This window comes from Delphinapterus leucas, chromosome 18 (genome assembly GCF_059928025.1).
Source record: "Delphinapterus leucas isolate spDelLeu-1000000601 "Yukka" chromosome 18, BTC_Dleu_Yukka2, whole genome shotgun sequence".
NCBI classification, from domain to species: domain Eukaryota; kingdom Metazoa; phylum Chordata; class Mammalia; order Artiodactyla; family Monodontidae; genus Delphinapterus; species Delphinapterus leucas.
Genome location: NC_143146.1, coordinates 26,675,727 through 26,703,185, shown reverse-complemented (window position 1 = coordinate 26,703,185; position 27,459 = coordinate 26,675,727). Strand labels below are relative to the sequence as shown.

The following is a 27,459-nucleotide window of genomic DNA, read 5'->3' as shown; positions in this document are numbered from 1 at the left end:
TTCCGAAGCCTTTGTACTTAACCAGTATGCTTCATATCCTTAGTCCAATGTAGGTGGTTGAGGATAGTCTCAGAACTGTTCGTGCCAGTATTTTGTTAGTTTGCTTATTGGTACATGATATATTCCTACGTAGTGCTTTTCATTGAGTTATTAATTAAAAGCAAAAATTACTGTAGTATGTAATGAAATATTTTTAAGTCCTCTTTTATCAATGTTTAGCATGCTAAAACATTAAGCATACTAACATTTATCAGTGTTTTAGTGGGCTAAAACATTTAAGGCTTCTCTTTAAAGGAGAATCCAGTCTGTCAAAAGATAAAGTTAAAAACTTAGTTTACCAGAGTTTCTACCCTTCCAAAACTATTTGGTAAATTCGTTTTATTATGTGTGCTGAGATGGGTTTGCTGACAGTTGGAATTTGAGTACCATAAAGAACCACCTATGCAGTTTCTCTCTGGATAGTATTTTCGCTCTGGTTTCTTCAAAGGCACAAGTTAAAACATATTTTTGTCTTGTGCATCTTTGCTCCTAGTGCAAATCCATGCAGTAATGAATTCTCGTGTGTGTAAATTTTTACTAGAAAAAGTCATGTCAAGTGTTGTGGAAAATCTTGGTGTAACAGTGTTTTTTTTCTTTTTTTATTGATAAATACCTTTAGAAATATGGCATTATAGTGATCATTGTAACATGAGAATAAGTATACAGAAATAAAGAAATCAGTTTAGGGACACATAAATGTCAACTTTTTGAGAGAGAGAGAGTGTGTGTGTATTTGTATGTGTATTTAGCTTTTGATATTATGAAATTATTCAGATTATGTATTTCCTTTTATCAGCCAGTTTTTGAGGGTTTGCTTTGGCATGTAACACTCTGATGGATGAACCCTTTAACTATTGCTGCCAATGGCATCTTGGCATTTTCTGTGCTTCCTGGGTGACTAAACAACAACAGCATGTCTTGGTAATTGATTTTACTGTATTTAGTTTTGCTTGAGGATTCTGTTCTTAGCTTCTCTGTGTTTGCTGAGGAAAGAACAAAACTAACCCTGAAGAAGGTTCGTATTTCAGGCCTGATCCTTGCTGGTGTTGGCTCCCTGGTTTACCTGTGATACAGTATGCAAACTTTAATTTTCTTTATTCCCCCTGTTGCCACTGTAGTCATACTGTATTATGCCCTTGCCTCAGAACTCCTAGTTGTTAGAATCTCGAAGTTCTAGGGACTGATGGGTTGGGATTTGCACCTATTTCCTGCACCCATACTGTATTAGGCATTTAGTAACCATTGGTTGAGCGACTGATAACTGGCTGACTGAAAGAAAATGAATGAATTGCAGAAAGAAGATGAGGCTCGAAGACTCAGTCAGAGTTATACAGGAGGTGGTATATCTAGAACTCAAATTTAGATTTTTTGGCATCAAACTATCTTCTATTCATTTAGCAACTACTTGATTATCTTAAAGAATGTGAAATCAAACTAGACAGTACACTATAGTAATTTTTTAAACAACAAATGAATGCTTGTGATAGTAACTTTAACAGTATTACATGGGATTAGTTGCCTTATGCCTTTGCAAATGAAACTAAATCAAACTAATTAATGACGTAGACTGGAGCTTCAGTGTACTCTCTGTGTAAGAAGCAGTATCCACAGCTCTGGATTCAGTTTTTGCTAAGACTCTTTAAAGTTGGCAGAGGAAAGTAAGGACCCCTACAAAAGAAACAATGAATAGTCAAAGGTAGGAGGAAAACCAGGGACTTTCTTGGTGGTCCAGTGGTAAAGAATCCTTCTTACAATGTAGGGGACGCGGTTTTGATTCCTGGTCAGGGAACTAAGATCCCCCATGCCGCGGGACAACTAAGCCCACGCGCCACAACTACTGAGCTTGCGTGCCTCAACTAGAGAGCCTGCGTGCCACAAATTACAGAGCCCACGTGCTCTGGAGCCCACACGCCACAACTAGAGAGAAGCCCGCGTTTTGCAACGAAGATCCCATGTGCCGCAACTACAACCTGACGCAGCCAAAAGTAAATTAAATAAATAAATAATAAAATAAATCTTAAAAAAAAAAGGTAGGAGGAAAACCAGAGGGAATACTTCGCTGGCAGCTAAAGAAAAACCAATTAGAACTACATTCAACTATGTTGAATGTACACCATACCCTCCGTATTCTTGGGTTCTGAAATCTGCGGATATGGAGGACAGACTGTACTATGCCGTTTTATATAGGGATCTGAGCACCTGTGGGCCTTCAGTATCTGCAGGGTGGGAGTGGAGGGTCCTGGAATAAATACCAGGATATCCAGGGACGACTGTATTCAAGATTTTTGATAGGATGAGTAGGTTCTTGGATCTAACAATTAGAAAGAAGGTCATTGTTCTTAGTAAGAGCTGTTTGAGTGAAAGCCAGATGGTAATGGATTGGGTAGGAAATGGGAATTAGAAGTGCACAGATTTTTTTTTTCTTCTTCTAGGATGTTTGTCATTGAAGGAAAAGAAGGACAAGATGAGATGGAAATAGTTCAAAAAGCACAAGATAAAAATTTAAATTTTAGCTGCGGGCAGGTTTTTTCTAAGTATGGTGTGAATAAAATATACATGTGGGCAGAGAGAAAGAAGTTAGTGGAGAAAAGAAAGGAGAGACATATCATAAAGAAAAAACAAACAATCCTTTGGGAGGCAGGATCTTCTCTTTACAGTTATTTGGCATTTAGGAGTAAAGAATATAAATGGAAGCCGTGCGCTAAATTTAGAGCTTCAGGGGAGAGAAACTGAAGGAGTTTTTGCTTGAAATCCTGTTTTCCTCTGAGAAGTAGGAGGCAAAGATTTGGACTGAGAGTTCCATGGTTGGAAGCTGGGGCTAGAAGAGTGGCGGAGCTGAAACGCCTGCCATGGTGATGACTAGTTCTGATGGCCCTGCTGGAATTGGAAACTAAATTTGTACTTGGCGCCCATCTATACAGTTACGGGATTTGCTTCTCTCCTTCTACCAGGAGATAGTAGACAGACTCACCCCAAATTGGGTGTTGGTGGGGTAGCTGTGGCAGAGGATATGGGAACTAGGAAATTGAGGGTGAGTGTCATGCAGGTTTTTCACTTTATAATCCAGGCTACGTAGGATGGAAAGTAAACCAGGTGGCAGCAAATGGAAGGCCCAAGGAATAGACTAAGTGGAAGTAAGGGAGTGAAAAAGGCCAGGAGGTTGTGACCAGGAATTAAGAGGTAGAAATATAATAGTTTCTAGTAGAAGCAGTTCTAGATGACTCTCAGGTCAGAGAAGTAGAGAACTGATGGAGTTACTAGACCATTCAACTTTGCATATTATTGCTTCCTGTTTCATAGCTGAAGTGTTAAGTTGGTTTAGCTGTCTTGTATTATAGTAGGAATAAAGGTAGAGGAGATGATATTGGAGGTAGGGGGCTGGCTTGTAAGTTTTACTGATTGGGGCATGATTTAGACCCTTGTAAATACTAAGAACAGGATGAGAGAAAGTCTGGCAGGTTGTATAGACAGTGTGAATTTCGAGAAAGGCTCTTGACCTGGCATTGGCTGTATCCAAGAACATTTTCTTTGTCTTCTTGTTTCCAGATAAGGGGTGGTGGTGTGAGGATTAACATTTTGCGTTTGAGAGGCTTTTGAGGGACGTAGTGCCATCCAGGGAAAGTAGGATTTTGATTAAATGTAGAGAAATCATTTTGTAAACTGACTGAAGGTGTAGAGGTTTTTAATGATCATATAGGTCTCTAGCGATAGAGTGGAAGTTAGAAGCTGGGATTGTAGAGTTTTAAATTAATCTGTTTGTTAATACAACATATTTTTTTTCTATTTTCTTGCCATATAGCATTTTGTTTTTTTAACTTTATTTTAAAATAATTTTAATTTTAGACTTACAGTAAAGTGTGGAAAAAATAGTACACAGATTTCCTGTACACCATTCACCCAGTTTCCTCAAAAGTTGACGTTTTATCACATATGCTTTGTGATATTTTCTTTGTATATATGTGTATATATACACATACGCTATATTTTTTTCTGAAGCATTTGAAAATGAGTGGCAGACATGTTATCCCTTTACATCTAAATATTTCAGTGTATATTTTCTAAAAACGACATACTTTTACAAACTATTGTGCAGTTATCAAAATCAATGACATTTATGCAATACTGTAATCTATAAACATATTTTACCAGTTTCCCTACTAGTGTCTTTTATAGCAAAATAAAAAACTTATTTTTAGATTAGGATCTAGTCCATGATTAGCTATTGTGCTTAGTGTCTTTTTGTCTCCCTTAAGCTGGAACAATTCATTAATCTTATTTGTCATGGATTACATTAATGTTTTGGAAAGATTCATATCAGTTATTTTATAGTATACCCCACAAAGTTCCTTTAAAAAATTATACTTTCACCCATTGGTTTTAGAACTCATTGTTTATGATCACCTGAAAGAGTTATAACGATGGTTGTCAAATGGTGATTTCCTAATTCTGTCATTTCTTCTGCATTTATTATGTAGGATTCTATAAGGAAGAACTCCTGTAGCCTCCAGTTTATTTATTCATTTATATTAGTATGAATTCATGGATTTTAATTTTATTCTATTGATTATAGTCTCATACTATCATCATTTTGAGGCTCGGATCATCCCAGATTTGACTATCTGCTCGTATGTCCTTGTGACAAGTCCCTATCATTTTTGCACTTTCCTACCATATAGCAGTTAGATAATGTGAATGTATCTGCTTTCTAAAGTTTAGTTTGGATGGAGGAAGCACTGTCTATGCTTTATATGTAGGGCTGCAGTGGAAGAATGGTGATCGATACAACCGTTATTGCCACAGTAGCTTACTGCTGCTATGCTGAGTGCTTAATGAGCATTTTCTCAGAGTTGTTTGTGGAAAGTTTGTGGAGGTTTTTTATCAGCTGGGCATAGAATAAAGCAGTTGGAACATTGGTGGTGTGTTGCTCACAGTGTTGGTGCGCCATCCTCATTGAAGTTCTAAGGAATAGATAATATTACTGACTGTGAAAATAGATTATGTAGACAAATATATAATGTGATTAACAACTAGTTAAGACAGAAGGGCACCATGAAGAAAACTCTTGTTATAGGTGGGAAAGAGACAAAGAAAAAGCCTTTATGAATCATTTTGACCTCCAAATGAGTTTCACTAGAATATCATCACACTCAAATGGTTACATGCTGGTATTACTTTATGTATTAGTACTGTTAACTGGTTGATGGAAAATAACAAGCATCATCTATCTGGGTTTATGTACCTTTCTTTTCTTGTAAAGACAAGAATGATTATGAAAGGTTATTGAATGGATATAAAGTCTGTGGTGATTTTCTTTCAGTTTTAGTGTCATTGAGCAATTTTATAAATGTCAGTTTTCTAACGTGTAGAAACTTATTCCTATAAGCATAGATGGAAATCTCTTTATCACATATGTCCTACATTAAGAACAAAAAAAGATTGTTTCGTACTTTCTTTCATCTCGGTTCTAGAGAACTTAGAAAAAATACAGAAAAGTTAAAAAAAAAACCCCAACAAAATACAGTTTTCAAGCACCCATGCTACCCATTTGTCTGTTAACAATCATTTTGAAACTGCTAACAGTTCATCTTATTTAAAATAATATGAATAATATATGATTTACACACACACAATTTTGTTACTTCTTTAACACTGTATCATGAGCATTTCCTATTTCATTAAGTATCCTTTGGAAACACCACCTTAAATGGCTGTATAGGATTCTATTATATTGATACAGTGTGTTTATTTTATTTTGGATGAATAGATTGTTTTCAGTTTTCCATTTTTATAACACTATGATGAACAGCTTTACAAAGAAATCCTGTTTTAAGTTTCTGATTAGTTTCTTTGGATGTAGAATTTAAGAATTCTCTTAAAATGAGAATTACTAGGCTAAAGTATATTTTTATAAAAAGTGATATATACTTATTTTTTTAAATACAAGCAGTGTAAGTACAAAAGAAGCAATCTAGGCACCCAAATCTTACCAACCAGAAATAACTTATGTTGACATTTGGTGAACACATTTCCATTGGTGCTTATGGACAGGAATAATGTAATAAGAATGGGACACTACTCTTTTTTTCTCTCTCTCTCTCTCTGTTTTTTTTTTTTTTTTTTGTCTGCACTACATGGCATACGGGATCAGATCCCAGACCAGGGATCAAGCCCATGCCCCCTGCAGTGGAAGCGTGGAATCTTAACCGCTGGACTGCCAGGGAAGTCCCACTATTCTATTTTTTTAAAATGAGAATACAAAATACGATTTTGTTTGGATTTAACAGCATGGAAAAAATCCTTAAAGAACTGCTGAATTCTAGATAAAGGTTTCTTTACCACAGAGTTGTTAGGTTCTGTAGGATTTCACTAAAATTAAAAGAGTATAAAAATCAGTAAGAAATTGGAGTAATTTTTAAAACCTCATGTTTTAATTTTAGATATTAGAGATTAAATCCCTGCTGTGAAAGATGAGGTGAGTGGTATTAATACTTTCTCTCATGTTTTCTTTCCCCAGTTCCTGATTTTTATGTTGCTTATATTTTTACTTTTTCAGGTTTGCTGTCTGTTTGCCAGTGGCTATTTATTTAGTCTTTAGCTCAATGTTTAGCATTAGTTCTGTCTTTGAAAGGACTCAGTGCTAACCACCAAATCTTTTCTCATTGCTTTTCTCCTTATTTACTTTTTATTTGCTTAATTTTATGATTGCCTGGTTTTCATCATGGAGTAGTTTTTCCCAAGGACTCATGGATGGTATATATACTTTATACATGGAAGACAACTTGGCTAGCTGGCTTTTTTTTGTTTGTTTTAATGTAAATATTAAAACTATGAAACATTTCAAGCATAAAGGAAAGTATAGAAAATGATGTAAAAGATACTTCTATATCCACTGTGGAGATAACAGATGTTAGCATGTATTTGTTACAGTATTTTACTATTTTATACTTTTTCAGCTTGCTTTATTCACTTACCGTGTTTTAAAGATTTATCTATGATGACTCGTGTAGGTCTAATTAATAAGTTTAAAATGAATTGTTATACAAATAGTGGAATAATATTTATTCATTTTGTGCTGACCAGACAGTTGTTATCTGTGTCTCACTATTACAAATAGTACTACCATGAGCATTCTCATATGTGCCTCTTTATGTGCAAGTGTGAGAGTTTTCTAGTATTGACGTTTACAAGTGGAATTATTGGGTCCTACACACCTTCAGCCTTACTAGGAATTGCCAAATTGATCTGCAAGGTGGTTGAATGAATTTATATTCTTACTAGCAGTAGTTCGACTTCTACTCCATTCTAACACACCGTTTTTGCGTCTTTAATTATTAGAAATATTTACTTTTTAAATTAATAATTTATGTTCTTCCTGTGTGCTGTTGTTTCATTTCTTTTGTCTAATAAAATCTGTTTTTCCTAGAGTCTTCATTTTTATTAACTTATATCAAAAGGTCACCCCTGTTGTGACCTGTTTTTGGTTTTTGTATCTCTATTCTTTAATAGTAAACTACTCTTTGATGGATAAAAGTCCTATGTATGAACAGTTATTACTGTTCTGTGCTCAAAGTCACTGATGCTTCTTTCTTCATTGTGTAAAGAGTCTCAGGTAGTTTATGCATTGACCTAGCCTTGCCAGGTCTTTGATTTTGTGTTGGGAGGGGGCAGCTCTTTGTGATTTTTGTGACTTTCTTTACTATTGACTGTCTTGTCTAGCTGTGGTAAGAATGTCTCTAGAGTAGTTACTCTAAAAACTTGGGTGATGTGGGGATGGAATTTATATTCTTCTTTAGCATGTATTAATTCAGTTATCTGTGGTTTTTGGATAACACCGTTAGTTTAATTCAGTAAGCTTTGGGGGACAAATATTTACTTATTAAGTTATGGTGATTGCCCGCAAAAGTTGCATGATTAAATATTTCAGGTTTCTACTATGTGTAAAAACACCATGGGAATCATAGAATATATGAGTTGTGATTATTGATCTTGAGATGTTCAGTGCATCCATTACTTGACCAAGCTCTCTCTTGCCTTTTGGTAGAAGAAAAACTCTGGGAGGCTTAGGGGACTGCATATTTAATGTGAAGCTTAATTCTGTGTCCTAAACTCTGCTACCTGTTTTAGGGGATACCACGATGAATAAAGCATACTTCCTAAATTTCACATGCTTATGATCTGACTAGGAAGGTAATAATATTCCCAGATCTAATTAAAGGGTCTCTAAGCTTCTAGGGACTCATGAAGTACAGCACAAACTTGGAACTGATAGTTTCCTGGAAGGAAATGGTTGCAGTTAGAGTTTACTAGCTCTTGTTTTTTATTCTCATGCCTGAATAGTTTTGCTTTTAAAACCTCTTGAATGTTCAGATTTTGATTGCTAGAAGGGGGCTTATTTTAATATTATTACTATACTTTAATATCTGAGATTCACTTCTCTATTATGAAGTATACTTCTTTAGCCAATTTTGCTTTTTAAACTTTACCAGTTATGACATTTCCTGACTTATTTTGGTGCATGCAGGTAAAAAACTTTCTGGAGAATCTGTCAAAGGGTTCTTATTTGATTATGGAAACAGAAGAGAACCTTTCATTACAAGTTGCCATTGTCATTATATTTATCATTGCTTATGTTGGATAGGATATGTTGACTGAAATAAACATGCACGACATAAACGTTGTGAGTTCAGTTTTATTCAGGGACCTTACTGAGGACTATAGCCTGAGAGATAGCCTCTCAGCTCCGAGGAACTGCTCCAGAGAGGTAAGGGAGGAGCTAGGATGCCTATGAACTTTATTTGCTGGGAAAACCAGGTAGTCAAGATAAAAAGATTACTGCTAAGCACAAAGAAGACATCTGAAGTGAATGATTTTGGTGCTTTTCTGTGTATGGGAAGATGCAAGAATCTGAGGTCATTTGAAATGTTTTCTTAGATATGTATCTTAACTATCTAAGTGGGCCAGTATATCCAAAGCACAGAATGTTTCCTGTTTTTCACCATCCTGAATCCCCCTCAGGGTGCGCTGTCCCTGGGCCATGGCAGCAGCTAATGGCTTTATCCTTGTAGAACTGGAATGGCAGGGAACATTTATTTCTTTACAAATACCAGTATGTTAGCTTATAAAAATCAGAACATTGAGCTATTTTGAAAACTCAGGGTTTGAATAGTTTTGTAAATTCAAACATTATCATTAAAATTTTCTTCTGCTTATAAAAAATGCGTAGGGGCACCTTCTCCATCGGTGTTTGTAAATTATGGTCCCCAAACCAATTAAGGAAATCTTAAACCCTGGAATTGCTCTGTATCATTATTTCCACAGCAGTTTTCTATATCCTCTAAGTGGATAATCTTAGCTTATTTTATTGCCCACCTTTGACGCAGGCACCCTGCCCAGGAGGAGGGCCAGGCTGGTTGGGAAGCAGTTGCAGTGCCAAAGGAGAAGATTATCCTGACCAACATAGATAGTAGAGTGGGCTCAGTCCCACCCACATTACTGTGAATCTGTAATGAAAGAGGGATGGAAGGGATTTGAGGGAGACAATCACATGTCTGCCACAGATAACTTAATTGCTTAAGACCACAGCGTAGTCATCAACAAATATATCTCAAAAAGCTGCTTGAGTTGTAGAGGACAAAAACCCAAGTACTGGCCAGATTTGAAAAATGCAGTCTTTTAAAAGTAAACTTAAAATACGTTATGTAACACATATTTTGGTATAAAACCACGAAAGATGAGGCTGAAGCTGAACATCTTCCTATGATAAAATATATAGACAGTTATGGCATACATTATGGTCTTTTCATGCTCAATCCATGTGTGCTAGATTGAGAAATTAGCGGGAGACCGAGAAGGTAAGTGGGGGATGGCAGGGAGCAGTGCCCCGTAGACAGACAACCTTAGATGAAAGTATAAGTTGCCAGCCCCGCCACTCAAATATTTTTTCTCCTTTCTTTTTTTTCTTTTCTCTCTTTTTTTCCCTTGGACTATGATAATCTGTGTTAAGATCATATTGACCTATTGCTAAAGAGGCATAATTATAGGGCAGATTTGTAAATATGTATTTTCTTAGGTAAGATCTGAGTAAGCTAAATAGAATTTTGAAAAGTGTATCTTTCTGTTGATATAAACATTTAAGAATAAGGTCAAGTATTTGTAATTTAATTAAAGGACTATGAACACGACTAATGAGTGTACCATATAGAGGACTTTGTATTCAAAGAGAGAATCTTAGGATCTAGCCGATTTACACTGCAGTTTTAGCATATAAAAAGGAATTTAACTGGAGGCTGAATTCTTCTGAAAATAGCAATTTATATAAGATCTTTATCCCATCTGTTTGGTTTCTTTGTTCCTTGGAGGTCATTGGGATGTAAATATACTCTAACTCTTTCTCCTTTAACTTACTAAGGTAATAACTAGCTGTTACAGACTTCACAGTACTTGGGTTATAGCAAGGTTATTTCTCCAGTCTTTCCATTTTATACTGTTGTGACTGGTGACCTATATTGCATTTCCTTTTAATTTTAACCAAAGTTGATTCCAAATACTTTGGAGCTTATTTTTGTAGTGTTCAACAAGACAGACATAACCTCCAGTTTTGTAGAGCTCTTACTTTAGCTGGAAAAACAGATTGTAAATGAATGAGCACATAAATAATTGCTATTGTAGTAAGTGTGCTAAAGAACAGGGTGCTTTAAGATTGTGTCCTAATCTACTTTTGAGAGATAGGAAAGATTTTCTTGAGAACTTGATTTTTAAAAAAAATTTATTTATGTATTTATGGCTGCGTTGGGTCTTCGTTGCTGAGCGGGCTTTCTCTAGTCGCGGCAAGCGGGGGCTTCTCTTGTTGTGGAGCACAGGCTCTAAGGCATGCAGGCTTCAGTAGTTGTGGCTCGTGGGCTCTAGAGCGCAGGCTCAGTAGTGGTGGCGCACAGGCTTAGTTGCTCCGCGACATGTGGGATCTTCCCGGACCAGGGCTCGAACCCATGTCCCCTGCGTTGACAGGCGGATTCTTAATCACTGCGCCACCAGGGAAGTCTGAGAACTTGATTTTAAGCTAAGACCTGAACTGTGTGTAGAAGTCAACTAGGCAGTGCAGTATGGGAGGAAAAGAATTGTACATAAAGAGCCTAGAGCCCCTTTTTAGTATGTGATTATGTTTAATGTTGTTTTAAGAAATGAATTAATGAGTGGGTATCTAGGTCAGAAGCTCAGAAGAACTGTCTAGTGTGGCAATATAAATTTGGTCTTATGTTCTTTAATCACTGTTGCCCCATTAATTATCCCTCTCAATTTTTCCTTTAAAAAAACAGATACAGTTCCTCATTTGCATTCTTCACATATATTTTTCCTGTGGTTACAGTTTCAGATTGTGTCATTTTTAATAGAAAGTTGTATATACATAAACCCAGGGAAGCTATTATAGTGATATTACATTGTCTGTGGAAAAAGCTTTTTTATCATAGGATATAGTGTTTACCTTAACATTGTTGCCTGTGAGACATGCCAAACCAGAAATTAGAGGACTTTTGCATTTTGGTTTTATTTATTAAAAATTTTAAAATTCAAAGTAATTTATGCTTAGGGTGAAAAATCAAATAGAGAATGATGAAATCTCTTCCCCACCTGCAGCTTTTTGCTGTTTCTTGTGTGTCCTTCCAGAAATTTTGATTGTCTATATGTACTACACAAGCAATCTCTTATTTATTTATTTTGGAATTTGTAGGAAATAGCTTTTTAAAAGAAAGTTTTACTGAAGTATAGTTGATCTACCATGTTGTGTTTATCTCTCTCATTATTTAAAAAGACTCAGTTATACTGTATATATTCTTTTGCACCTTTCTTTCAGTTGACATATCATGAGCAGACAGTAACAGTTTAAAAATGAAGTAAGAATCCTTTTTGTTTAAAAGACACTTTGTTATGTCTTGATAGAATATCTGATGATACTTGGTTTTTAACAGTTGTTTTGCAGACTTGTTCAGGTGACAGAGCATCTGAAGCCCACTGTGTTCTTTGTAGAACACAATGAAATAATGATATTCTCTCATACTAACAAGAAAGGTTTTTACGAGCAGAAATATGCCTGTATTATATTATGAAATATAAAACTGTAACCAAACTTCTGTACTTCCAAAAGAAGAAGCTGAAAAGTAGGCACGGCAAATATTTTTCCTTTAATGTTTACTTGTTGCTTATGCGCTCTTTCCTAATCATTTGTATCATTTTCGAATCATTTGCTAATCATTGCTTTATCATAGGCTAGTTCTCAGAAGAAAGGTATCCAGAGACAGCAAAAGTTTAGTGGAAAAAATTTGGTGGGGAGTAAACCTCAAATTAAGAAGATTCTGTTCATTTGCTCAATGGTATGTGTGTGCGTGAGGACGACTGCTGTAATTTAGTGTTATTGGTAGAAAATCTAGCTCCCTTTGCTAAGCAGCACTGTTTTGTGGGACTCTATCCTCTGAGCTATTGGTTTTAACACTTGGGCTGTTTGTAGAAATTTCTTAGCACCTTATCCCTAGGAGCATAGATAAGGTAGCTCACTTTCTTCTTGGGTGACTAAAATGAGTAGCTTGACTCTACAGATTGATTTTACTGCAACACATACCTGTTTGCTTCTCTAAATCAGGTGTTAGATAAGGCAACATTGAATGATAGAGGCTACCAGAGGTTTTTTTCTAGAATCATGTTATCTTAGAGTCAGAAGGAACCTTTGTCATCTACTAATTTTGTACAAAGGCCAAGAATCCCATTATATGTCAGTTGACCGACCGTGCAATTTTTTTGAGAATGAACGGGGTGGAGAAAACGCTAAATTGAATGGGGCTGTGACACAACAGGTGTAAAGTGGGACAGTCCTGGGGAAAACAGCTGTATGGTCATCCTAGTTATAAAACAGTCTTGCCAGATAGTCAGTCATCCAAAATCTGAAAGGATTTGTTGCCCCACAGAAAACCTAGTACTCTAAAAATTAAAAAGTTCTAACTAAAAATTAAAAAATTTTTTTATTGAGCTAAAATTTATCTCCTTGCAACTACTAACTCTTTTTCCCAGTTTTGCCCTTTGGTAATAAATGTAGTCAGAATATGGCAGTATACAACATATATTAGTTCTTTAGAAACTTTTTAAAATAAACAACTTTAGAGATAGCTCGTTTTTTTACTTACCAAAAATCTTACAGTTCTGCCCTGTAGTTCAATTTCTGTGCCCAAACTGAAACAAAAGAAGAGAAAAGAAATGAGAAGAAAGGTGAAAAAAAGACCATACAACTGGCTAACCTACCAGGCCCTGGTACATGGCACTGTTCACTAAACAACACTTGATTGCACTTCCATAATTCTCATCTTGGTATGTTTAGAAAACATTCAGTGAGATCTCTAGCTTCTCAGAAATAAAGTTACTAGTTATTACATTAGTATTTTATCACCTTAAAATAGAATAAAGGGATATGTATAGGAGACACGCCAATTAAAGTAAAAGAAACAATAGTTTATACACAGGAAGGCTAGACCTCCAGCTAGCTAATCATTATGATTACAGTTTCCTTATCATTAAAAATACTTAATATACATCTATAAAAACTAGCGATAGATAAATACGTTTAACAAAGCCCTCTTGTCATCCTTTTACCCTTCGGACTAAAAAACTGTGGTTTAGTGTGCAACTTTTCATCACCCTGGTCACTAGATTAAAGATATTTTAATTTTCACGTGCTATTGCCCACATTTTTTTCCAGGAGGCTCATAAATAGGACAAGCTGGGAGGATAACTTTTTTTTTTTTTTGGCTTGCGGGATCCTAGTTCCCCAACCAGGGATCGAACCCTGCTCCCTCTGCAGTGAAACCGCCAGGGAATTCCCTGGGAAGATAACTTTTGAGGTGATGTGTGGATGGGACACAGAGCCTGGTTCATTACTGAATATATGTAGGTCCCACCCCACTCCTCCCCCACCCTTTTTTCTTGCTGTTTAGGTAATTGTTATAGAATGTAAAATAGAACCATTTAACAACATAGCAGCATGATTAAGGAAAAATTTCTACAAATTGGCATTGTCTAATTTGATAAACATGTAACTTAATTTGAACCCTTGTAAGAACTTAGTTAAAAGGTAATCAAATGTCGAAAAAATTAAACAATCTAAGAAAATGGAAATTTTTTCCCCTGCATCGGCAGGTGGACTCTCAACCACTGCACCACCAGGGAAGCCCAAAATGGAAATTTTTATTCGAGCCAGTCTAAGGATTATAAACCGGGAGACAGTCTTTCAGAGAGCTCCTAGGGCTGTTCTGCTGGTTAGAGGTCAAAACACAGTTAGTTATATAAGTTTTTGAGACAAAGTAACATATTGACAGTTTACATAGTGCAACAAGGTGAGTAGTGGGGTCATTGTGACTCTTTACAGAATTGAGAAAGGAATGTTATCTCCTAAGGAGTTACCTTGCTGGCACCAGATGGAAATTAATTTTTTTCAGTGAGGAGGCATTCCTGCGTCTTCTAAGGGGATCTAGTTAATGTATAGTGCAGATGTGCAATGCACACTAAAGGGGAGGGGGTAGTGCCTCAAATGGCAGAAAAATTTTTATGTTAAAATTTTTCTTGTCCTTCCTTAAAAGTAATTTTGTCTCATCACACAGTAGGTTAATTTATGGAGACACCAAAGATATCAAAATACAGTGTTGCGTTTAAAGTAAATTGGAAGTTCTATGCTACAGTGGGTAGAGATTGTTGACTGAGTTATTGGGTTTTATGGTTAACACAGAGCAACTGTTCACTGTAATATATATATATATATATATATATATATATATATATATAGGGTTTTTTTTTGGCTGTGCTGTGTGGCATGCCCGGATCTTAGTTCCCCGATCAGGGATCGAACCTGTACCCCTGCATTGGGAGTGCGGAGTCTTAACCACTGGGCTGTCAGGGAAGTCCCCTATGTTATAATTTTGTAAAAATAAAACTGGAGGTATTAGGTAAGGCAGTTGAAATAAATTGGTGTGTTTTATAAGTTCCAAAGCTTTACTTCTGAGATCATATGTAAAAGTATCTGTAGTTATTCTTTTTATTGTAGTTATTTGAATATATTTTGACAGGTTTAAGAAGAGAGTTGGTCATTCTGGGGAGCATATTTGTATATTTGATGTGGTAGGGGGTGTTTCTTGTGAGGAACTAGAGGAGAGTTGTTTGTCATGTAGGATTTTCTCTTTAGTACATTTCATCTACATTTGCAGTATTAATAGTAGATATGGAAAAGTGGCTTCCTCTTTTTTGACACCTTCATTATTATTTGTTTAGTAATATTAATTACTATATATACTAAATATACTAATATATTGTAAATTACTAAGTATTTATCTGTACTTTATTTGCCTTAACTTGTTCATCTGACATTTTTGCTCTTAAAAGTGTTGTCAAAGATGACTACATTGGGAATTCTCCTGGGTACGGGAAACAGAAGATGCTTTATGACACCAGGGCAGAGTGTTGCTAGTCAAGAGGGTGCTCATTTAGTGCCTACTTGGAAAAGTGCTGCAAGTAAATAAATGTAAAAGCTCATACAGAGTTGACTTTATGCTTATTTGAGCTTAGAATTCAGCTTCTGTGAGTGGATGCTATTGTATAAACTTTGGTGCTGTTGACTGAAGAAAAACGCATAACCTAAAAATTGCGAGTTATGTTTTATTTGAGGACCGTACTGAGGATTATAGCCCCAGAGACAGCCTCTCAGCTCTGAGGTGCTGTTGCAAAGAGGACAGCGAGGAGCCGGGGTGCACTGGAGTTCTTGCTGGGGTGGTGGGGGAGAGTAGGGCATGAGAAGATTACCGCTGATCACACGAAACAGACATCTTAAGTTAATGATTTCAGGGCTTTTCTGTGTATGCGGAGATGCAAGAGTCTGGGCTTACTGAAATTGTTCTTTAGATATGCTTCTTGACTATCTAGGGCCAGTATCCTGTTTCTCTCCATCCTGAGTTCCCCTCAGGGTGCACTGTGTGGGGTTGGCTGCAGTGGCTGATAATTTGATGGTGGGCAACACTCATTGTTTACTGGAATGGCAGGCAACATTTTTTGTCCATAGTGTTATGGACAAAGTTGTCTTCTTAAACTTGAGATGATTTTAGGTTTGTTTATACTGTTTTGTTAAAAGTTACAATACCTTTATGAACTCCCAAAAGTGTTTTGCTAGTGTAATCGCTTACCAAGACACATGCAGACAGCAGTGAAGTAAATTGACCTCCTGTTTTACTTGGCATATTTAAAAAAATTCTTTAGAGGCAAGTGAGTGACTACTTATTGGACTGACAGAGTACCACATAATTTCTGCTTTTGAGTTTATAAAATAAAGTATATTAAATAAAAGGGAAGAAGGGTGGAACTAGTATTTGTTAAATGCCTTCTGTGTGTTAGGCATTATGCCGGATGATTTTCAAATATTATTTTACAATTCTGTGAGGATTTTGGTTGCATTCAGAACTTACATATGGAGACACTGAGGTACAGAGAAAATAAGTTTATCGAAGCTCCTAGAAAGTGGAGTAATAATTCGCCTATTCTTTCTAAAATCCAAAAATGCATTATATCACAACACACAGATTTGCTCTGTGACAAAATTTCTTTCCCTCCCTCCCTCCCCTCCCTCCCTCCCTCCCTCCCTCCCTTCCTTCCTTCCTTCCTTCCTCCCTTCCATATAAATGAAGTAAGAGGTGTGCAGCCACACTGCTTGGGTGTGATTCGTGGCTTTACCCTTCCTAGCTGTTGTGATGTTTGGCAAGTTACTCTAAGTCTCTACACGTCCAGGGTGGTTTGGGCTTGGTTTTTTTCTTCTTTTTTTCTTTTAATCTGTCAAATGGGGATAACAGTTTAATAGTCTCTATCTTACAGGTTTGTTGTGAGGATTGAATGAGTTAAGTGATAAAGATCTCAATATAGTATCTAGCATTTCTTGAACTTTCAATAAATTTGTTGTAATGACGTTTTTCAGAATTTTATGTGCACACTGACTTATTTTGCTTTATTAGTAATTCTTTTGGTACTTGGGAAAACCTCCTCAGAGTATTCCACGTTTTTGGAATGTATATATATTGTTATTCTATTTCATTAATTCATTTTACATTTCTAGTTATTTTAGATACTAGTGTAATAGATATGGTATTGTGGTTGTATTAGAAGTTTTCTTTGCAGTACACAGTGATTGATGCGTGGTAGACAATATTTATTGTAAGACTGAAAGAACTTGAATCTATTTGTAATCATGACTTTTTTCCTCTATAAATCCTAACAATTTGAACTTCATCCTTATTGTAAAGAAACTATAAAAATTCTAAACTTCTTAATGACTGATTATGTCTCTTAAAAATTTTGTTCATCTTTTTAAATGCTATTTTACCTTGTTTTTAGCTAAAAAATGACTCTTTGCCTGAAACGATCTTTAAAAATTTTTTTTAATTTGATTCACATTAATGTTTTCATTTTCCTTTGTTCTCTTAGCTTCACAATGAAGAGGATAATTCAGAATCATCTGCTGTAGAGCAGCCGTCAACTTCAAACGCAACACCACAAAATGTGCAGGCTGCTCCCTCAGCATCTGGACTTGAGACTGACTCTTCTCCTCCACCTTATAGCAGTATTACTGTGGAAGTACCTACAACTTCAGGTATTGTTGTTTTTAGTGTGAAACAACTAGTAATGTTTTTTGTTTTTTTTGTGGTACGCGGGCCTCCCACTGCTGTGGCCTCTCCCGTTGCGGAGCACAGTCTTCGGACGCGCAGGCCCAGCGGCCACGGCTCACGGGCCCAGCCGCTCCGCGGCATGTGGGATCCTCCCGGACCGGGGCACGAACCCATGTGCCCTGCATCGGCGGGCGGACTCTCAACCACTGCACCACCAGGGAAGCCCTAGTAATGTTTTTAATAGCTCGATTTTTTGTTTTGTTTTTACCAGTATGGTTTTGTGTAATTATCAAGTCTGTTAATGGGCTTCTTCGGTTTTATGATTATTTTTAAAAAAGTTTTTCTAAAGATAGTTTATAAAATATTTCATAGATTACCTGTCTCATTGTTTTAAAAATTAATTTAAAAGTGTAGCTTGTTAAACTTTCTTATGCTTACTAGAATCCCTTCCCAGTGGATTAGCCATATAGCTTTTGGAAGAAATAACCATATATACATATATATTCATGCACACATATAATGCATACACACATGAATATATAAACATACCCATGTGTGTGTGTGTGTTTACTTATATAGTCATAAACAAGGTATTATTAATGATGAATGTGAGAATGTGGTAAGTACATGTGAATGGAGGTGAAGCATACACATAATGTCCCCCCTACTCATGGTAATATTTCCTGGATACAAGGCAGTGATTACTGCTTGCTACTGTTCATCTCATCCTTGCAGGTCATTCTCAAGAACTACCCTCATCTGTTTCTCTGGTCACAATTTGTATTTTCCCAGTAATGCTAAGTTAATCATTCTATGATGGAAGATGCTGAGAGTGAAATTGCAATCCCTTTGTTGTGGCTACTGTTGCTATTGCTGTTTAACAGACTACCTCAAACGTAATGGAGTAAAATAACAATCATTTATGCTTGTTAATTCTCATGGTTTGGGGGGAACTGGGCTTCTTTATGAAGTTCTCTGCTAGGGTCTCAGGTGATTGTTGTCTGATGGTGACTCTGGGACTGGAGGTAATTGCAGGCTTCCTTATTCACACGTTTGCTGGCTGATGCTAGGGCCTCAGCTGAGGCTGTTGGCCAGAACAACTATATGTGACCTCTTGTTGTGGCCTGGGCTCTTCACTGAATGGAGGCTGGCTTCTAAGAACAAGCATTCTGAGAGAAAGCCAAATGGAATCCGTGACATTGCCTCAAAAGTCACAGTGTCACATCTGTCACATTCAGGCTGTTAGAAGTGAGTCACTTAGTCTCTATTCAAGATTATTGAGGAATTAGTCTCCACCTCTTCATGGGAAGAGTTTCAGAGAGTATCACCACCACAACTGTATACAGCCTCTTCCCTCTACCGCCCTCTAGAGCTTCTCCTTTGACAGTCTTCCCCATTTCAATAAATGGCTCCAGCAGGCCAGAAACCTGGGAGTCATCTTTTTGGTACCTTATTGTAAAATTACATGGTTTTTCTCCTTCAATTTTTGTTGTAATGAAATGTATTATTAACAGATTTCTTCTTTAAGCTAATCCATCCCTATATTCTTAGAATAAATTCTTTTTGTCATCATGTTCTAGTCTTTCCTGGATTTAAATTTGTTAATATTTTATTTAGAGTTTTTGTGGCTTTATTAGTGTGATCTATGACTTTATGTGCTGTCTTTTTGGTTTGGGTATTAATATTATGGAAGCAACATAAAGTGAATTGAGAAGCTTCTCATTTTTCTATGATCTGGAATAGTTTTGATAATGTAGCATGACATTTTTAAAGGTTAGATAAATTTCAACTGTGAAACAAGTGGAGCCTGGTACCTAGAAGTTCAGTTATTCTCACAGTCTCCTCTGTGATTTCTGGTCTTTTAAATTTTTTCACCTGTGCTAAAAGGCCATTCCTGACTATAATTGAGCACAGGAACTGAATAATTCTAGAATTTGGGGTTTCTGTTTAATGAAAACTGTTGATATTATTTTTCTTCAGCTTCTTAGTCAGTGTTGTTATATTTTAGGCATGGGCAGTGCCCGTTTTCTGTGGAGATTATGTTCTTCAGTAGGTCACCTTATGGCTGCTTTTATAGATCTGAGCAACGTCAGTTATAAAAGGTGACATTTGCATAGTGTTGCACAGTTCACAGAGTCCTCTTGAATACTCTTCTATTTCGTCCCATAATAGCAAGTAATAGCCTCGCTGGGTCAGTTTTATGGATGAGAAAGTGGAACTTCACAGTGCTTAAGTGATTTGCTTGAGGTCACATAACTTCTAAGAAGAGGAGCTGGGATTGGAGCTCCCCAGACTTTAAATTCTGTGGTTGAGAACCAACCACTGCCTCAAAGGGTAGAAGAAAAGTAAGTAAAATTAACAAGTGAAAATTAAAGGTGCTCCTTCCCAACTTTCACCTGTTATTGGTGGAGATATTTTTTCTATCTTGGGTCTTAAAATTTTTCAGAAACTTACACATCTATTTTTAATGTAAGGATCTCATCTCCTTGGATATATATATATATATGCCATTGTTCCAGTTTTAAAAATGTATAGTTTTAATGTTATTGCTTAAATTCATAATCATGGTTTTTACTTAAATTTTGCTTCCACTCCCATCTTCAGAATTAAAGAAATCTATTTACTTGACGGTATATGGTGTTTTTACATCCTAATAATAAGTCTTTTCTAAGAATTTATGGCTCTTGTGACTTTTGGTGGATAACATTCAGTATTATACTCCCACTAACCACTTCCTGTTATTAGATTGAAAATTGCCTAACTTCAGATCCTTAGCTCTTATTGATAGCATTAAAAATACTTATTTTAAAACCTATGTACAAAAAAAAACACCTATGTATATTAAAACACAACAGGAAAAATATTGCTGGAGTGCAGTGTTTTTTCATGTGGAAAATGCAAGAAAATCTGATAAAGATAGGTAAAATTGTAAACAATGTGGAAGACGTAAAAATGCTGTAGTTATGATAGAGGAAACTACAGAGGTGATGTCAAACGTTGTGGTGTGTACTACTTTTAGAATCTGCCTGTTTTTTATGTCAGTGATTCTAGCGTAAGTCTAATCAATTGATTGACCTGTGTGTATGATTTTACTTATACCAAAGTTGGCAATAAATGATGCAGTTTTTTTAAAAAATTAGCAGTCTATATTTAATACTTCTGGAGATCATATTTCAAAAATAGCTTAAAAATTGGGGAGGGAGAAATTCTTCTAAAAAAGAAAACCTAAAGAACTAGGTAGATGGGGGGAAAATGGAAGAAGGGACAAGAGTAAAAAAAAGAGTTAAAAATCATCAATCTTTTAGCAAAGAGAAATACTGAGTTTTCTTAGGAGTTGTTAAAATTGACCTGTGTAGAAAAATTAACGTCTTATATATTATCAAGTAAATATGAGAATAAATAAATAATAAAGTATTTGGAGTCAGGAAATCCCTGGCTTCTGCCACTTCTTGATTGTGTGATACTGGGCAAATCACTTAAGTGAACCTCAGAGTTGCTAAGGTTAATGTATTTAGCAGTGTTATAGTAAATGGCTAGTGCTGTTTCCGTGTTTGTTACCATTATTCCTGATATTTTTACTTTTTGTCTGTGAGATTATGGGCAAATAAAGTCTTTGAGCATAGCATTAGGAACATAGAGGATGCTCATATATGGTGAGGTGAGTTTACCTCCTTTGTGTTGCCCACATTTTCAGAGTCTCATTCTTGATGTTCTTGTTTGGTATATCAGCCATTAGATGACATTTGTCAGTTCTTTCTCTTGATAATAAATATAGGACTAAAATAATATATACGATGTAGTAGTAATTTATATGTTATATAGCTTATAACATAGGACTACAAATAGTGATAGTCTTTAGTGGCGTTCTGTAACTTATTAAATTATGTTCTGGCTATAAACGTAATATTAGTTTGTTTTAATGGTTATCTTTTTTAAAAATCCTTTTCTTCAGATACAGAAGTTTACAGTGAGTTTTATCCTGTGCCACCTCCTTACAGTGTTGCTACCTCTCTTCCTACGTATGATGAAGCTGAGAAGGCCAAAGCTGCTGCAATGGCAGCTGCAGCAGCAGAAACATCTCAAAGAGTAAGACAATGTTATCATTTCCTTCTGAGAATATTATTTGTGTTAATTGATATGTATATTCAGTAATATCAAAAGTAGTTCTTTGTGCTTGTAGTTTTTTTAGTATTTACTACTCCTTATTTGTGTCATCATTTTTTGGCACTCTCCTATTTAAATTTACCTTCTGCATTCCTTGACCTTCTCATTCGATTTCGATTTCTATTGGTCTTCTCCTGCACCCACCCTGGTCATCCTAGGTGGAATCTTTACCAATAATTTATCATTTCCTAAGTCTTGATTTCAGGCATATCATGCACTAACCTTCACCCCCCATACTTCTGACTCCCTCATTCAAGTTACCCCCACCCCGTTGACCTCTTCACTGTCAATGAAGTGTCTTCAATGTCCTTATTTCCCTTCTTATATAGTTTAGATTCTGTGGTCCATAACTATAATTATAGATCATTTTTTTCTATTCATTTTTTATATATTAGCATAGCCAGTTTCATGACTCTATGAATGAATTCAAGGTAGGTTAAAGACACAAAGAAGGAAGTTACCAGGCCTACAAAATTATGTTTGTCAATTCACTTTTTTTTTTTTTTGTCCTTTGAACACATGCCACCCTAGAATTTGGGAATGATGGTGAAAGATTCCACCGTCCTTTTTTCTCCCTCATCTCCCTGTCTTAGTAATAGAGTCAGTGATACACTATTTGTGTTATTTCCTGTTCTGGTAAAAGGAGTGGCTGTCTCAGTAATGGAGAATCAATGAGATGTATGTATGCTATTCTTCAGTCAGGTAAAAGGTAGAAATTATTTACATTTTAATGTGACTGCAAGCAGGACTAGAGTTTGTTACCTTTATTTCTTGCTTTAGTCTTTAGAGATGTCAGATTCTGGGTTAACCCCATTTTGTTCAGGAAAAAGACACAGAAATATCACGTGACACAGGAAAGCTAGAATTAGGTGAGGGGAAAAGGGAGAAGAAGGTGCTTGTATGTATAGCATTCTTGTTCTGCTGCCATCAGGCCAGAGCCCAGCACGTAGATTATTTGATGGGTAAGCGTTTTTCCTGGACAGGTTTCTTTCATCAGCCACAACCCTCTTCAGACCTGCTCCCACTCACATCCTCCAACACACACAGAGTTAAACGTCATCATAAATAGTTTTGAGCACATAAGTAAAGGTAGTAAACCTCAAATTTATTATTGATTTTTAAAAAATTAATTAATTAATTAATTGTTTTATTTTTGGCTCTGTTGGGTCTTTGTTGCTGCTTGTGGGCTTCTCCCTAGTTGTGGCGAGCAGGGGCCCCTCTTCAGTGCAGTGTGCCAGCTTCTCTTGTTGCGGAGCACGTGTTCTAGACGTGCGGATTTCAGTAGTTGTGGCACACGGGCTCAGTAGTTGTGGCTCGCGGGCTCTAGAGCTCAGGCTCAGTAGTTGTGGTACGCAGGCTTAGTTGCTTCGCGGCATGTGGGATCTTCCTGGACCAGAGCTCGAACCCGTGTCTCCTCCATTGGCAGGCGGATTCTTAACCACTGCACCCCTGCACCAGGGAAGCCCCTATTATTGATTTCTTTTCCTTCTGAGGGGGAAGTAAGTTTCTGTTAAGACAGTGGCATAAATATAGCTCAGTCAATAAGGATTTTTGATGTTGGGAGGGGAGAATTATGGAGAAGGAGGATAGATCTATTAAGGTGTGGAGTTTTTATTAGTGCATGTGTGTTTGTACATGCATTATATTTACATGCACACACTCTCAGTGAAGTAGGACAGTAACTCCTTTTCTCAGGGAGTGTTTTTCTAGGGACTTTGGAAATGGTAAAGTTCCTTAAAGGATGTTTAGGGCCTTGGGTCCTCTATTGCCCTAACTTCTACACAGTTGGATAGAACTCTAAAGAGAAAGTAGGAAGCATTAAGTCTTGTTCTCTGTGCTTTGAGGTAAGCATAAAGGTGATTTTACCTTTTGGAAAGAAAACTCTGAAGTGTTACTATTAAAAACTCTTCATCATTTCCAGTGTCTTGTTTTTAGAAAGTAATGTGATTCCGAGCCTGAGCTGGAATATGTCCATAAAGAAAAGTTTTCTGTTTTTACCCATTTCCGATACCATTGTAACTCTAGCTTGTGAGAATTGTGGAAAATTTTATGGAAAGCAAAAACAGAGTTGTATGAAGAGACTAACTTATAACTTAGGTCCTTGTAAAAAAATCTTTCAAATTCGTCCCTTTCTATCCCAGTGCTCCAGCACCCTCTTTCTGCAAAGTGTCATTCAGTATGAATTTCTATACCTGATTCAGATAAAAAACTGGTCTGATTAGCACTTGAGTACATTCAGTTGTAAATGAATCTCAGCTGGATGAGCTGAAAGTTTATTTCTTAAATCCAGTCTCATTGGGGGAATGTAGGTAGCCTGGAGACTTGGAAACAATACTGTTTTCTACTATTTCGTATTTCTCATGAGTAGGGTTGCAGGTATGATTATGTGATGACTCATTGATCTACTGAAGTGTATTGCCCATTTTTAATATTTCTCTGAAAAATATTTGTTTCACATGATTCACTTTATAAAACTTTTAGAGCATGGCTTGTCACTTAATCTCATATTATGACCATATATAGTGGATAGTGTTCATTTTTTGGTACCTTGTTTAAAATTGTGTGTCAGTAACTTGTCTTTTGATGTAAAAGCTAGCACTTGATAAATTGTGAACAACTCCAAGACGACCTTGTGTTTACATTTCTAGCACCTTGCTATTATCTGGCACATCCTTGGTGTTTAATAAATAACAGTTAATGAAGTTAATGCATGCTTTCTTTAAATTAGCCACTGTGGGAAATTAGAAAGAAAAATACGACTGTTGTCCTATTACAGCTCTTCGTTTTAATTTTTTTTTTTTTTACCAATTTTAGGGTTTACAAGTCAGTGTTTAATGTAATTGAAATTATTGCATGGCTACTATCTTTTATTTTTTAAGTATTTTATGTAAATATTTTTCTGTTATGTTAATGGTTGAGTGAAATTCCATGGAATCAATATACTATAATATAGTGGCCATTCCTCTCTAGTGAACAATTAGATTCTTTTCAAGAGTGTTTGTGTTTTTGTGTTAATGCTGTAAAGGACATCTTTGTGCACATGTCTTCTATCTTTTTAAAAATGATGTCCTGGGCTTCCCTGGTGGCGCAGTCGTTGGGAGTCTGCCTGCCAATGCAGCGGACATGGGTTCGAGCCCTGGTCCAGGAAGATCCCACATGCTGTGGAGCAACTAAGCCTGTGCACCACAACTACTGAGCCTGCTCTCTAGAGCCCACAAGCCACAGCTATTGAGCCTGAGTGCCACAACTACTGAAGCCCGCGCACCTAGAGCCTGTGCTCTGCAACAAGAGAAGCCACCCAATGGTAAGCCCGTGCACCGCAACAAAGAGTAGCCCTGCTCGCCGCAACTAGAGAAAAGCCCGCATACAGCAACAAAGACCCAACGCAGCCAAAAATAAAAATAGAAATAAATAAATTAAAAAAAAAGAAAAAAAATGATGTCCTATGATAAAATCTCTTGGACTGGTATTTCAAAAAGAGTATGAAATTTTATATTCTTGCCATCATATTGACAGTGTTTTTTTGGCCTTCTACTGTGCTTTAATGTTTATTTCTTAAATTAGCTTGAAATGATATAAAAATTCATTAATATGTATTTAATCATTGCCAGTTATTAAATTGACCATAAGACCATAAGGATATATGATTGCAGAGTTGAAGGGATCTTTTTGCCTAAATAAGGAGCAATATGGTTTTGAAAGTCTTTTTTTTTTTTTTTTTTTAATATAATTATTTATTTATTTTTGCCTGTGTTGGGTCTTCATCACTGCACGCAGGCTTTCTCTAGTTGCAGTGAGCAGGGGCTGCTCTTCGTTGGAGTACGCGGGCTTCTCACTGCGATGGCTTCTCTTGCTGCGGAGCACAGGTTCTAGGCGCGCGGGGGGCTTCAGTAGTTGTGGCGCACAGGCTTAGTTGCTCCGCGGCATGTGGGATCTTCCTGGACCAGGGCTCGAACCCATGTCCCCTGCATTGGCAGGCGGATTCTTAACCACTGCGCCACCAGGGAAGTCCCTGAAAGTCTTCTTCTTTCAGAAAAGTAATATATGTAGTGAGACTACCATGATTGCATGGAAAGAACATTGGTATCCTGGATTTAAGTCCTGCCTTGACCTAACTAATTATGTGATTTTGGGCAAGGCACTGAGCTTCTCTGAGCCTCTGTGTGTACTAACACAAAATTGAAAATTAACACCCAACTGAGGTTATGTATATGTAACATGGAGATAGTGAGTTTGTAAATCAGGTCATGTCAATCATTTGATCAAAACTCTGTAAGACCTCCCAGTTCACTTAGTAAAATCCAGGGTCCTTTAGTGGACTCTGGCTTGATTTCTTCCTGTTTTCTCTCTTATTCACTGTGGTTTCAACCATGTTAGCCTCCTTACTATTTTTGTAACATGCCAGGTCTGATTCTCTCTTAGGAACTTGGCACTGGTTTATCCCTCTGCCTAAAACACTCCTCTATGAGATATCTGCATGGCTGACTCTCTTACCTCTCCTTTAATTCTTTGCTCAGTGTCACCTTAATGAGGCTTATGCGACCACCATATTGAAAACTGTAGCCCTTACTAAACATTCTAAACATCCTTTCCTTACATTTTTTTTTCCTAAACATCCTTTCCTTACTTTTTTTTTTTTGCAGAGCATTTATATACCTTTTGTATTAGTAACTTATTTATTATGTCTTTATTTATTGTCCAGCTCCCCTCACTGGGATATAGGCTTCAGAAAGGCAAGCATCTTTGTTTTACATACATTCATATATCCCAAGTACCAGGAAGCAAAGTCTTATGTAGAATGGGTATTCTATCAATATTTGTTAAAAAAAAAAAAATTTGTTGAATATTGGAGGCAATTAGTGATAACAGACTTTGTACGTGCTTCCAGAGAAGTTTCTCGACATTCATAAGTAACTACAGTAATGTGTTTGTATATTATTTTTGTACACAAAAGTATTGTACTATATAAATGATTTTCACTTAATATATTTTGGAGATTGTAATTTATTTTTAAATCTTTACATTGCTTTTTGAATTTCATTGTTTTAGATATACAATAATTTATTTCATTGATCTCAAGAATTATAAACGGTCTGAGATTTTAGCCTACTTGCAAGGTAACTGATTAGCTTGTCACAGTTTTGTGGATGCTCACAGAAGACACAGGACTGCTGGGTCAGAGACAGAAACTTTATTTTTCACAGCAGTAGTAGTAGCCAGGGTATTAGCATTTTCTCATGGCAGTTTCCTGAGCCTCAGGTCCTGCAGGGCAACTCAGAGAGGGCCAAGCGATGCCTCTGCTCGCAGTGTGGAACTCTGAGTTCAGGGGAACCCAATATTTTCTAATGGTTAATAAGCATGCCTACATCTCTGCTCTGGAGAGAGATACTATTTCTCTCTCCCAAAGCCATCTACTATATAAACATCCTTGAAAAGATAATACATAAAAAAGGTAGCCAATGCCTCTACATGGGAGACATGTAGAAACATGAAAGACTCACAGAGAATTATCTCCTGACAGTTGCCCACTATTGATGGGCATTTAGATTGTGTCTAAGTTTTTGCTCTTATTAACATTGCT

At 36.5% G+C, this 27,459-nt stretch overlaps 1 protein-coding gene across 7 annotated transcripts in view; it reads left to right on the top strand.

The window, feature by feature from the left end:
• Nucleotides 1–27,459, top strand: part of NDFIP2 (Nedd4 family interacting protein 2) — a 102,214-nt gene that overhangs the window by 18,197 nt on the left and 56,558 nt on the right. For all 7 annotated transcript variants that reach the window (XR_016388658.1, XR_016388657.1, XR_016388656.1 and 4 more), the window contains exons 2-3: nt 17,533–17,698; nt 21,667–21,800. Coding sequence is in view for 3 of the 7 variants with exons in the window: in XM_022576957.3 (XP_022432665.1) it covers nt 17,533–17,698; nt 21,667–21,800 (300 nt within the window). In the remaining 4 variants the exon portion in view is untranslated. The remainder of the gene's footprint in view (nt 1–17,532; nt 17,699–21,666; nt 21,801–27,459) is intronic.